The sequence below is a fragment of the Propithecus coquereli genome, unplaced genomic scaffold (assembly GCF_000956105.1).
Source record: "Propithecus coquereli isolate 6110/MARCELLA unplaced genomic scaffold, Pcoq_1.0 Scaffold44, whole genome shotgun sequence".
In the NCBI taxonomy this organism is placed as follows: domain Eukaryota; kingdom Metazoa; phylum Chordata; class Mammalia; order Primates; family Indriidae; genus Propithecus; species Propithecus coquereli.
This window is the reverse complement of record NW_012150174.1, coordinates 1,838,460-1,851,364: the sequence shown is the minus strand read 5'-3', so window position 1 is coordinate 1,851,364 and position 12,905 is coordinate 1,838,460. Positions and strand designations below refer to the sequence as shown.

The 12,905-nt window shown below is 40.0% G+C and overlaps 1 protein-coding gene across 1 annotated transcript in view; it reads right to left on the bottom strand.

The window, feature by feature from the left end:
* Positions 1 to 2,615: 2,615 nt before the first annotated feature.
* The window catches only part of HPS5 (Hermansky-Pudlak syndrome 5), a 38,141-nt gene continuing 27,851 nt past the window's right edge, over positions 2,616 to 12,905 (bottom strand). Inside the window, exons 17-23 of the mRNA XM_012654264.1 lie at positions 12,347 to 12,467; positions 11,993 to 12,148; positions 11,132 to 11,251; positions 9,608 to 9,721; positions 7,913 to 8,019; positions 4,731 to 5,001; positions 2,616 to 3,340 (exon numbers count right to left, since the gene is read on the bottom strand). Coding sequence (XP_012509718.1) covers positions 3,280 to 3,340; positions 4,731 to 5,001; positions 7,913 to 8,019; positions 9,608 to 9,721; positions 11,132 to 11,251; positions 11,993 to 12,148; positions 12,347 to 12,467 — 950 coding nt within the window. The 3' untranslated portion in view covers positions 2,616 to 3,279. The remainder of the gene's footprint in view (positions 3,341 to 4,730; positions 5,002 to 7,912; positions 8,020 to 9,607; positions 9,722 to 11,131; positions 11,252 to 11,992; positions 12,149 to 12,346; positions 12,468 to 12,905) is intronic.

Below are 12,905 nucleotides of genomic sequence, written 5' to 3'. Positions count from 1 at the left end.
ACCTCAGCAGGTGGGCACGGGCGAGAAGGCATATCAGGGGTGAGCAGGAACATAACCGCCAGGGCACAGTGCAGAGTGTGTCAAAGAAAGAGAGGGCCAGGACGAGGGACAAACCTGGGCTCTGAAACTCAGAAAAACAGTCTGGAAATGAGTCACAGAGGCCCAGGGGTTTGGGCTTTACTCTGAAAGCAGAGGGCACTCGCCAAAAGCTGATTGGGAAGTGGCCTGACTGAGGCTGTGCCTCAAGGACAAGGGTTCCCGCAGTGGACCCGCAAGCAACTCCCAGAGGACAGAGACGATCACTCTCAGGGGCCTTAGTTTACCATCAACCAGGATGACCCATAGTTACATGTAGGAATGACGTGGGGGTGGGTGGCAAGTTGAGGGAGGTTAAATTAGTCTCTAGAGCCATAGATTCTAGGTCTGGGGCAGGATCTCAGGTATTTGTATTTCTAACAATCTCCTGTGGCAGTTTTGCTGTGTAGCCAGGTTTGTGAATCACCTAACTGGGTGATACCTAAAGTTGCTTCCATTTTAATGTGCTGAGGCAGATTGGTGGCTGTGGGGATGTCAGCATTTAGAAGTGAGGAGAGGCTGGGCACGGTGGCTTATGTCTGTGATCCTAGCACTCTGGGAGGCCGAGGCAGGATCACTTGAGGTCAGGAGTTGGAGACCAGCCTGAGCAAGAGCAAGAGCCCATCTCTACTAAAAATAGAAAAAATTAGCCAGGTATGGTGACACGTGCCTGTGATCCCAGCTACTCGGGAGGCTGAGGCAGGAGGATTGCTTGAGCCTAGGAGTTTGAGGTTGCTGTGAGCTAGGCTGACGCCACGGCACTCCAGCCCAGGCTACAGAGTAAGGCCCTGTCTCAAAAACAAAAAACAAAAACAAAAAAAGTGAAGAGACAGGTCACTTAAGACTCCTGCTATGGTGTGGGCAAGAAGGAACAGGAGTGTGGGCAGGTGGGTACAGAGAATGGGGAAACACGACGTATGGAAAACACCATCAACATAGAACTGAGAGGGTTTACCTAGTGATTAGAAGTGAGGGTAGAGGACGGGGAAGAGGCAAGGATGACTACAAGGTTTTGAGACTTAAAGAGGGCAGTGACAAATGTGGCACATGCGAGTAAATTATTAATTTCAATTTTGGTCTTCCCACTCTCTCTGGCTCATATAAATCCAATTTCTATGCATCTGACCACTACTAGGGGAAATGATGATATTCCAAACCTTTCAAACAACAGCTAACATTATTCCCTATGCGCTATGTCACAGGCACTATGCCCCACATTTTAGCGTTATTTAATTCTCAGTAATGGGGAGCTCTAAACTCACTTTTTCTATGTCCCATCCATCATTTCATGTAATCCTGAAACTACCCTGAATGAGTGAAATTATTATCCCTGTTTTATGGATGAGAAAACTAAAACTTTGGCCAGTTATGGTGGCTCATCCCTGTAATCCCAGGACTTTGGGAGGCTGAGGCGGGAGGATCACTTGAGCCCAGGAGTTTGAGACCAGCCTGGGCAACACAGCAAGACCCCAAGACCCAGTCCCTACAAAAATTAAAAAACAAACCAAAAAAGCCTCTTAAAACTTAGAGAAACAAAGTAACTTCCCAAACTCATTTAGTAAAAGAACAGATATTCAAACCCACCAGTCTGCCCCAAAACACAAGCTCTTGGCAGTATGCTGCCCTGTGGAGCCCTGTTAAACAGCAGTCAGACCCTGAAACAAATGTAAAAGTGAGGCAACCATGAATCAGTCTGTCTAGAACTTTGCAGCAATTGAAAGATACAAGCTATATTTGAAAACACTGCCTAATACCCAAATGGATTATCCAAATTTAAATGTTTCACTGAAGGGGATTTTTTTTGTTTGCCTTGGAAAATAAATTCAGGTGAGTGATTTGTTTTTGTTGGTTATGCTAGAAATTTCTCTCTGTACCCTTCTCGCAGACGAGCATTGCTGTAATGTGCCCTGGGAAGGTCTGTCAGGAAATGATTACACAATCATGCCAGTTCATGCTGTCTGCTTGCCATGGGATTTCCTCTGGGCCCTCTTCTAGTCACCGTGTAATGACCAAAGCTGACAGTGAAGGGAGGCTCTCGCTCTTTCTTTACCTCAGTATAGACTCACATTCAACATAATCCAGCACAGCCCGAATCCATCCAGCTGACACCAGTGGGAAGGTTTTCCACACCTCCCCAAATTGTAGGCAGCTTTGTGAAGCCTCCTTTCCCTGACGGTCTCTTCACTCCATCAGGTCACATCATACCTAGGTGTCATGCATAGGTGACAGCAATTTGTGCCTATGTTCTCTGGTTGTGTGATAAATGCAAAAAAGAGTTTAACTGTTCAATGTATCCAACACTTTACTTACTCCACACCTTCCTGCAAATTGATCACAATAAACCTCCAGTCTATATTCTGTTCAAATGAAAACTTTACTCATATTTCACATTTATTATTAATACAACATGTTATGTGAGTGTGCAGGAGCCCAATAAATGACAATCTAGTCATATAGCTTAAATAAAACAAGTGCTTCTGTAGTCTTTATTAGTATTCAGCTTTCTTTTATTATGGCTTTTTAAAGATAATTTTGAAAAGTGCATGATTCTTTTGGGCTTCTCTGTTTAGGAAAAGTTAGAAATACATTTCTAGTAATTAATTAATCAGTTGTACATAGGTTCAGATTAGAAAATATCAAATAAATACAGGAAAAAATATTTTAAATTACCTTAGTGCAGATATGGGGCCATTGTATTTAAATATCTAATTTGGACCTTCAATGTTTTACATACTGACTTCTGTGTTAATTCCATTATACAGGTGCATTATTTTAGTAATTTCTAGACTGCCTCAGACAACATGTACATCAATTCACCTCCACACAATAACCTTGTATTCATGTGACCAGGATGAGAAGCTTCTGCTCCCACCTCGGGAGCTACAGTAGGACAAGAATTTCCCCCAATCTACTAGTGACACGCAAATAATACTGAAGTTCCCAATAAGACTACACAGCCGTGCACATTCACATTCTGATTCCAGCAAACATGGACTGTTTTCAAAATCCAACTGTGGTTGAGAAATGCTGAGGTCACATAGAGCCACAAATACCAAGGTTACAGACTCTGACAAAAATAGCCCCAATAAGGTGGCAGTGTTTGGGCGTGGTGCCTTTCCTTCAATAACTAATTTATTCAGAAGGTTCAGGAGCATGATTCGGTTTTTCTCAAAATGTCATGACATTCTGCTGCATCTTCTTCCACTAGGCCTGCTGAGACCAAAGAAACCGATCACATTTTTCAAGCATGCTTTGTATCAAGGCTCTGAAATCCCAAAGAAAAGAAGCGAATTTAGTTGTCATTGTTCATTATCCACAGAAAATTTTAAAACCTACAAAGACTTAGAGGCTTCAAAAAGTTGACTGATTCTGTGCATCAAAAGACAAAATCAACAGAATGAAAAGGCAACCTATGGAATAGAAGAAAATATTTGCAAATCCTATAGCTGATAATGGGTTAATATCTAGAATATGAGAGAACTTCCTCAGGAACAAAAAAATCAAACAGCCTGATTTAAAAGTAGGCAAAGGATTTGAACAGGTATTTCTCCAAAGATGATATACAAATGACCAATAAGCATATGAAAAGATGCTCAACATCACTACTCATTAGGAAAATGCAAACTAAAACCACAGTGAGATATTACCTCACACTCACTAGGATAGCTACTATAAAAACCAAAAACAACAAAAAAACCCAGAAAATAACAAGTGTTAGCTAGGACTTGGGGAAACTGGAACCCCTGTGCACTGTTGGCAGGAATGTAAAATGGTGCAGTCTCTCTGGAAAATAGTATGGTGGTTCCTCAAAAAATTAAAAATAAAATCCCATATGATTCAGCAATTCCACTTCTGGGTATATACACAAAAGAATTGAAAGCAAGATCTCAAAGAGATATTCGTACACTTAAGTTCACAGCAGCATTATTCACACCATCCAAGAAGTGGAAGCAGCCCGAGTGCCCATCAGCAGATGAACGGATAAATACAATGTGGCATACATACATAATGGAGTATTGTTCACACTTAAAAAACAAATCTTGACACATGCTACAAGATGAATGAACCTTAAGGACATTGTGCTGAGTGAAATAAGCCAGTCACAAGAAGACAAATACTGGTATGATCCATTCAGATGAGGTATTTAGAATAGCAAATTCATGAAGCAGAAAGTAGAATGCTGGTTGTCAGGGGCTGTGAGGAGGGGGAATGAGGAGTTGCTGTTTAATGTGGATGGAGTTTCAGTTTTGCAAGGTGAAAAAGTTCTGGAGACTGGATGCACTACAATGTGAATGTGCTTTGTACCCCAAAACTGAACACTTAAAAACAGTTAACATGAGAAATTTTGTTATGTGTGTTTCACCACAACTGAAAAAAAAAACTTGACTGGGACAACTAGATTTCTGGTAGCAATAATATTTTCCAGGAATCAAGAACACATCAGATTTGGGTAGTCACATTAATCCAAAGAGTGTCTTTGGTCATGACTGTGATGAAATATTACTTTAGCCACTTCCCTTAATCACCAGATCAGTCTAAGTCTCCTCATGTGAGTGAGGGGTCAGGACTGCATGGTGTCTGCATCTACCTCTGAAAGTCTGTGGGGTTCTACCTTTTCCAAGCACCATGGAGAGGGCACGACAAACTGGTATTACCTCTGCCTTTTCTCAGCAATCCTCAGGATATCACAGGTTCTGGTAAACTTCTCTGACAACTCAAGGGCCAGACCACATTCCTGTAGCAGTGACCAGGCCCGATCTGGGCCCATGGCCTTAGCAAGCAGGAGTGCCACATTCTCCACATTTATGGGGGAAGGTCCATCATTGAGGTTCCCATTTAGTGACGCCTGGGGGGCTGGCCTTGTGCTCTTGTTCTGTATGAGATGTAGGAGAAGCTTCCATTCCTCCACGGTCTCTGGGATCCAACCTACACATACACACACACACACACAGAAATGACATTGATTCTGACCATTCTTAGCACCCTGCCTGCATACAGGAGATGGTCAAAACCATTTGTGAAAATGTTTCATACCAAAAATAAAAATATTCAAGAATATAATCTCATCACCCTAACACAAAGTTGTTTTCTGAAATTTTGTTGCATAAATAGTTTGTGATAAAGAGAAGACACAAAGTTAGCTTCAAAATTCTTTCAACAACTCATCAGTAATAATTACCCATGGCATACTCTATGCTAGGTACTGGATATATAATGATGAACAGACACAAACCCTGCACTCTTGTGGAGCTTGCAGTCTAGTAAAAGAGACAGAACTTAAACAAATAAATATATACTTATAAACTGTGCTAGGCACTACGAAGGAAAAGAATAAGGAACCATTATAGAGAATGGCTGATTTTGTTTGGAGGATCTGAGAAGGGCTGTATGAGAAAGTGACATTTAAACAGAAAGCTGAATGATGAGACTAGCTGAGAGAGCATGTGCACATGGCCTACGTAATGCACAAACCTGGAGCAGGGGATATCAGGAATGGAGGGTGAAGGGGCCTGTATTTCTGACAAAGGAAACATGGAAGACAAAAGACACAGGAAAGAACTTGATAAGGCCAAGGAATTTATTAAAAGCCTACAGTGCACAAAGGAGTAGTAATTAAGGCCAGGCCTTGTGCACCAGCTTAAGAATTGGGATTTTATTCTGAGTTCAATGCAAGGGGTTTCCAGGAGGGAAGTCACATAATCCAATTTTTGTTTGAAAGAATCATTCTGGCTGCTGTAAGGAAAATGGATTAAAGGGAGGCAAGAATGGGAGCCAGATGACCAGTTATGAGGTTACTGCAGTAGCCTAGGCAAGTAGCTAGTGTCAGAGTGACAGTACAGTAAATGAAAGCAGATAGATACAAGATAGGTATTTGGCTATAAAATCAACACACCTTGGACAGTGATTGACATGCATCATGAAGCATGACAGTGTCATGAAAAGACCCTATTTAACACACCAACAGTAAAAATAACTCTTATCATTACCATTATTATTCTAATAACAAAATATTGAGTAGTTTTATCTGGGTGGGGAGGATTTTAGGTGATATTTATTTTCTTCATGCTTTCTGAATTTTCAATTTTTTTCTATAACAAACATATCATGTTATAACTTTAAAACATAAACCATTTGTTTCTTTTATGGGTATTTTTCAGAAGTATATGTATATCTATAGTTCTAGTCCTACAAAACTACATGGCCCTCTTCTTTTTTTTTTTTTTAGAGTCCAGCGGCTTTTATTAGTTTTGTCTCCTATGCCATGAATGCATAGGGAATAGGTTCCAGCAGCTCAAGGTCCTTGCTTCTCACAAAGCGTGCTTCGCTGGGTGGAGCAGGCTGGCACTTCAGTTGAACTCAGGTACCTTTCTCTTTGGCTTCCTTCTTTTTCTGATCATTTTCCTTCACACGTTTCAGGAAGCTATCTCGGCTCTTAGAGTGCTTAAATGTGTTCAATACACACATTAATCCTCTTGGCAAGAATCTTGCCCTTGTTTGTTTACAACTATTCCAACACCATGCTGGGTAACATTGTAGACTCTTCCAGTTTTGCCATGGTAACATTTGTGGGGCATGCCTTTGTGAACAGTACCTATTCCCTTGATGTCTACAATATCACCTTTCTTGTACATTTGCATGTATGTGGCCAAAGGAACAACTCCATGTTTTCTAAAAGGCCTAGAGAACCTGTATCACGTGCCTCTCCTCTTTCCCTTTGTGTTCGTCATTTTGGCGAATTCCTGGAAGATGGCGACTCTGGCTGAAAGCTTGTTTCATTTCTTAAACAAAGATGATCTCCGTAATTACAGTTACATCTGAAGCTAACCCTAGTCAGTCAACTGACTTCTTCGTTCTGTTCTGACTTTCCCTCTTCCCCACCTACAGGGCTTCATAAAGGCTGTGGTGAAGGATCCTGGGTCCTTCTGCTGGGGGTGAAGGATCCTGACATCATGCGTTGGCATCTCTGCACTGAGATGAATATAGCAGCACTACGACACAGACTTAAGACACCTCTCTGAGTGCAGGCTGGCCTCTCACACTTCAGATATCACTGTGTCAAAGTCCTGACCTTATGATTATATTTTATTTGTGTTGGATTGATAAAAAAAATTTTTTTTAAAGTATCCAAATACCTGTGAAGGCTTAGGGAGTCTGATTGCTAATCTAAGTTCATCTTAATGAGCTATAACTTTTTTTTTTTAAGACGGAGTCTATGTTACCTAGGCTAGACTCAGAACTCCTGGGCTCAAGCAATCCTCAGCCTCAGACTCTCATGTAGCTGGGACTATAGGCACGTGCCACTGCGCCTGGCTACGAGCTGTAACTTTTGACCGTGTAAAAAGGCAACATGACACGGTAAAAGAACCTGAGCACAAGTTGTGGAGACGGGCCGGGGTCTGAACACCAGCTCCAACATTTACTGGTTGTGTGACTCTGGGCCAATTAATTGTCCTTTCTAGGTCTCAGTTATTACATCTGGAAAGTGGAAATAATAGTTACTATCCCAGGAGTTTGTTATCTCATTTAAAACAGCATATGGATTGGGAATGATAGTAAGAGGAGTTAAAAATAAATAAACAGATAAAACAACATATGGAAAGCACAATGTGCCTAACACATTGTAGGTACTCATTAAACAGAAAAGTTGCCTGTAGTTTATTCCTAATTATGATTTCATAACATACCAAAGGGTACAGACCAAAAAAACTTCACAAATTTGACTACTAGCTAGAATTATATTCATGATCATTGAAATGTTCACCAAATTTCTTATTGAAAAGTCTGGAGTGACTTCTAAAAAACTACAACCAAGAGTAGCCAGTTGGGATTTACCTACCATTGTCCCCTTCCATCAGGCTCATATCATTCAGATACACAATGTTGGTGAAGGCCTCTCTTCTTCTCTCCAGCTCCAAACAGAGAGTAAGATATCCAGGCCAGAAACTTTAAAGAAACCAAAGTTGAAGAAAGGAATAAAAGTCAGTGAATTTACCTGGGGCCACATTGTCAACATAGTAATAACGAGTCACATGTGGCTATTTAAATTTAGATTAATTAAAATGTAATCAAATAAAATGTAAAAGTCAGTTTTTCAGTTGACCTCTCCACATTTCAAGTACTCAATGACCACATGTGGCTAGTGGCCACCATATTGGTTACTTCAGTAGAACACTTCTATTATCACAGAAAAGTCTATGAGACAAGCCTGATCTAGAGTGTTTAAGGAAAAAAATAAAAGCTAGCAATAGGCTGGGCATGGTGGCTCATGCCTGTAATCATAGCATTCTGGGAGGTCAAGGCAAGAGGATCACTTAAGCCCAGGAGTTTGAGGTCACAGTGAGCTATGATGACACCACTGCACTCCAGTCAGGGTGCCAGAGCAAGACTCTGTCTCAAAAAAAAGCTAGCAATAAATATTGACATTTGAGGCCAAACACCAATTATGAGACATTTAAGCTTTACACACTTTATAAACTTTAAGATTCAATATAAAGTTAGCATGTTTCTCTTCCCAGTATGTAAACCTTGGAAGTTCTTTGACTCTTTCCCCTGCTTCATTTCCTATATCTAGAATCAAGAAGTCCCACTGCATTTTCCTTTGAAATGTCCCTTGGATGTGCTTCTTTTGCTGCCCTGCTAATCACTAATCCCTTCATATGTCAATGACTACAACAGCTTCCTAGCAGGTCTTCCTGTCTCCAGTCCTTCTCATGTGTGACACCAGAAATGATATCCAGAAAGCTCCACTTTCATTATGTAATTTTTACAGCAAAAAGTCTAAAAGAGTCTTGATAACTAAATTCTTTGAACAGATTCCAAGGACCTACATGATCTTGTCACCTACCACTTGGCCAGTCTCATCCCTCACTATCAATGAACAAATATGTATTAAGTACCTACCACCATATGAATTAGACACTATGAATTAGAAAAGAAAGACACAGGTCACTATCTCCAAAAGATTATAATCCAGGTAGAGCCATAAGACAATGTCACCAGGCAATAACTGACTGACTAATGTGTGATGTGGATAATAAGCAATGTCAGTTTTTCATGCCCTTGCTCTTACTGTTTCTCTTACCTAACCTACCCTCTTCCTGGCTCCTTTACAAATACAAATCGTACCCAGGTTTCAGGGTTTACCTCCAAAGTCTCACGTCCTCTCTGAGTCCATCACCAGGGATTCTATTGAACCCATTCTGATTGTTCCCTTCTTGGAAATCCTGTATCAATTACAACTAGTATTACACAATCTGGTGCCTGCTTAAATACTACATGCCTGGAAATTGGGGCTAGCAACCTAGCAGGGGAATTGGAGAGGAATCAGCAAGGAAATATGCACAAAATATAAAAGGAAAAAGATGTTTAGTTTACTATCACTTAAAACAAAAAGATGTTATGTTTACTTTTACATAGCAAAGAGAATTCCCAAATGATAATGCATATTAATTAGTTCAGGCTCTTAACTGTAAGGTTATTAACTGAAATGATTCTAATCTTAACCTCAGCTTCTAAGAAAACCTTCACTTACCCACAAGACCTACAGATGTCAGTCATTTTTTCTTTGGTTGTAAAATCTGCAGGAAGTTTAATTAGATGAAGGATCAGCTGACTGTAACCCCAGGAGAGCAAATGTGAATGAGGCCTGTGAAATGAAAGAATATCAGTAGGCCAGGTGAGGTGGCTCACCCTGTAATCCTAGCACTTTGGGAGGCCAAAGTGGGAGGACTGCTTGAGGCCAGGAGTTTGAGACCAGCCTGGGCAACATGGCAAGACCTCCATCTTTACAAAAAAATTAAAAATTAGCCAGGTGTGGTGATGCATGCCTGTAGTTCCAGCTACTTGGGAGGCTGAGGCAGGAGGACTGATTGAGCCCAGGAGTTTGAGATTGCAGTGGATCGTAATACTGCACTCCAGCCTAGGCAACAGAGTAAGACTCTGTTTCTTTAAAAAAAAAAAAAATCAGTAAGTTGGATAGGAAATAAACTCTAGAAAGTGTTTATCAGTCATCTAAAAGTAAGAACAGAGTTTGATTACTTTCTGTTATTATTATATTTTTTAAACATTTCTATTTGGCTTTTGAAAATTAAAAATAGGCCAGGCACAGCGGCTCACACCTATAATCCTAGCACTCTGGGAGGCCAAGGCGAGAGGATTGCTTGAGGTCAGGAGTTCAAGACCAGCCTGAGCAAGAGCGACACCCCGTCTCCACTAAAAATAGAAAAATTAGTCAGGCGTGGTGGCATGCGCTTGTAATCCCAGCTACATGGGAGGATGAGGCAGGAGAATTGCTTCAGCCCAGGACTTTGAGGTTGCTGTGAGCTAGGCTGACGCCATGGCACTCTAGCCCAGGCGACAGAGTGAGACTCTGTCTCAAAAAAAAGAAAAGAAATTTAAAAATAGCTACTTTTCCTACAAACTGTTCATTTTTAAAAATTAGGTATTTTAGGTAATCAAAAGCAAAAGAAAGAAAGAAGCCCATAATTCCATCACTCACAGATAGCCATTGCGTATCTTTCCAGACTTTTTGCCTAGACATATAAGATAGGCATTTTGGGGGCTTTTAAAAAGCTTCTCCTGAAGGAAAACACAAGGAATATTTCTGACACAAGTATCAGTGTGTACTTTTTTGTGAAATTTATTTTCAAAAAAACATCCTAAATCAGATTATGTCTGAAATCCCTTGACAAATTTTCAGGAAGACAGACACACACACAAACACAATTTTCTTCCTCTAAGACAGGTTTAATCATTAACGGCTCTTAATGTGGATCCATGAAAGAGCTACAGGGGATCAGTTTAATTCTCTGAAGTCATGTGCAAAATTTTGCACAAATGTACATTTTTCTGAAAGGAACCATCAGATTCTTACAGGGTCTCTGACTCAAAAAATGTTCAGAACCACTAAGAAGTACATTTAATCTCATTACTACCACAACTTGGGTCAGCCTCTTCCATAGCTGCTCCTAAAGTGGGCCCAGAGTGCTACATGTGAATAAATCAGTTCCAAAGGCATGTGAGAACTTAATCCTTTAACAGAAGATTCCTTCCATACCTGGGGTAACCTTCATCATCCATAGCACTTGTGCTTGGTGGAACATCATGGGACACTGCCAAAAGTAGCCAATCCAATCTTAAAGACTCTGGTTGTAGAAGGGACTCAAGGAAAGATGACCTAAGAGAAAGTGGGGGAGAAAAATCACCAATCTTCATGGTGAGAAAAGGAACATAAAATGTGGGAGTGTGAAGAAAATTTGATTAAGAGATCAATATAGTAGATGAAATAACTTGAAAACTCTTCTGCTACAAAATGTCTAGAAATGCTGGTGAAATTTTAATAGTCTTCTAAATGAATAACTGAGCCCCAAGACAATACGGAAAAGGACAAAAAAAAAAAAAAGACAAAACCATTTTGGAAATGTGAACCAATCAGAGGAAGAAAGAAAAGAGGAAGTTGCCAGTCTAATAACTGAGGGGCACAGTTGTTTACAGCCATGGAGAGATAGGAAATGAGGCATCAACCAAAAAAGAGAAAAGCTGGAACTGAGATCCACTCACAAAAAGCACAAAAGGCTGGGATATTATCAGTAAAAAGGTGGCAGTGAATCTACTCACCAACAGAGACAAGAAGCTTATATCTGTCTTAGCCTAGGCCTTGAATCAAGAGTTTAATTTTACACTGACGATCTGAGAATCCCTTGGGTTGAGGGTTGGGAGGGAAGAAGTGCGGTAAGTGCACATTTGTGACGTGTGCTCTGAAGTGTGGCAGAATGGTAGAAGACTGCCAAAACCCTCATCTTCCATAGTAGGTGCCTCAACTCCGTGTTAGTTAACAGTACAAATGTTACACTTGCTTATAAAAGAGAAACAATGCCCTATGAAAAGAAAGTAAAGTCTGAAAATATGCTCTCCTCACCGCTGATCTTCAGGCCTTGATTTCACCAGACTGTCTAAATAGGCCAAAAACTGAGCAGGATGATGACGACAAAGTTGCATGATATCTGATGGCAAAATGTATGGATAAAACCTTATTAAGGATCGAAGGGCAGATTCCCCAAACTTCTCGTACAACCTGCATTTAAAAACAAAACACTTTAGTCTCCAACATCAGGGAGATAATATAACTTGGTTACATTAAGTACTTATTAGAAATTAAAATAAATATACTAACAAGAGGCTTCCTGAATGCAAATGAGTAAAACTTTAGAGACAATGACATAAAAAAATGCATGTGCTTTAGTTCATATAAACAGCATATAAGACAACCTACCGGGTAGCATAAGCAATCAACAAAGGACTATCAAAAGGAACCGAGTCATCTAATAACTTTAATCTTGTTGGTAGATCTCCTTCTTCCATCTCCATATATGTAGGATTGGAACTTGCCATCTCTGAAATACAAAGCATATCCCTCCCTTCATCTCTTAGCTGTAAATATTCAATTCATGAACATACTCACTCATCAATTATTAGTCACAAACCTACTATGTGCATCTACTATGTACAAGGCCCAACATTGTTAAGCATTATAAGAAAAACAAATAAAAGAAAAAGGTGCAGTCTCTACTTTTAAGAACCTTAAAATCAAATTGGGAGGGAGGTAAAGCATATTGAAATTTTAAACAAGACAAAGGAACAAATAACTAATATATCGGTGACTATTACCCTTAAAATAATGAGTATCTGGGGCTATATACATATATCTACCATCACTATATATATATACATATATCACAAGCTATAAAGATCTACCATCAATGCCAAATTGTTCAATTTTTTCTAGAACTAGTAACCCGTTCCACCTTTTAGAATTAAATTAATTAAATTCA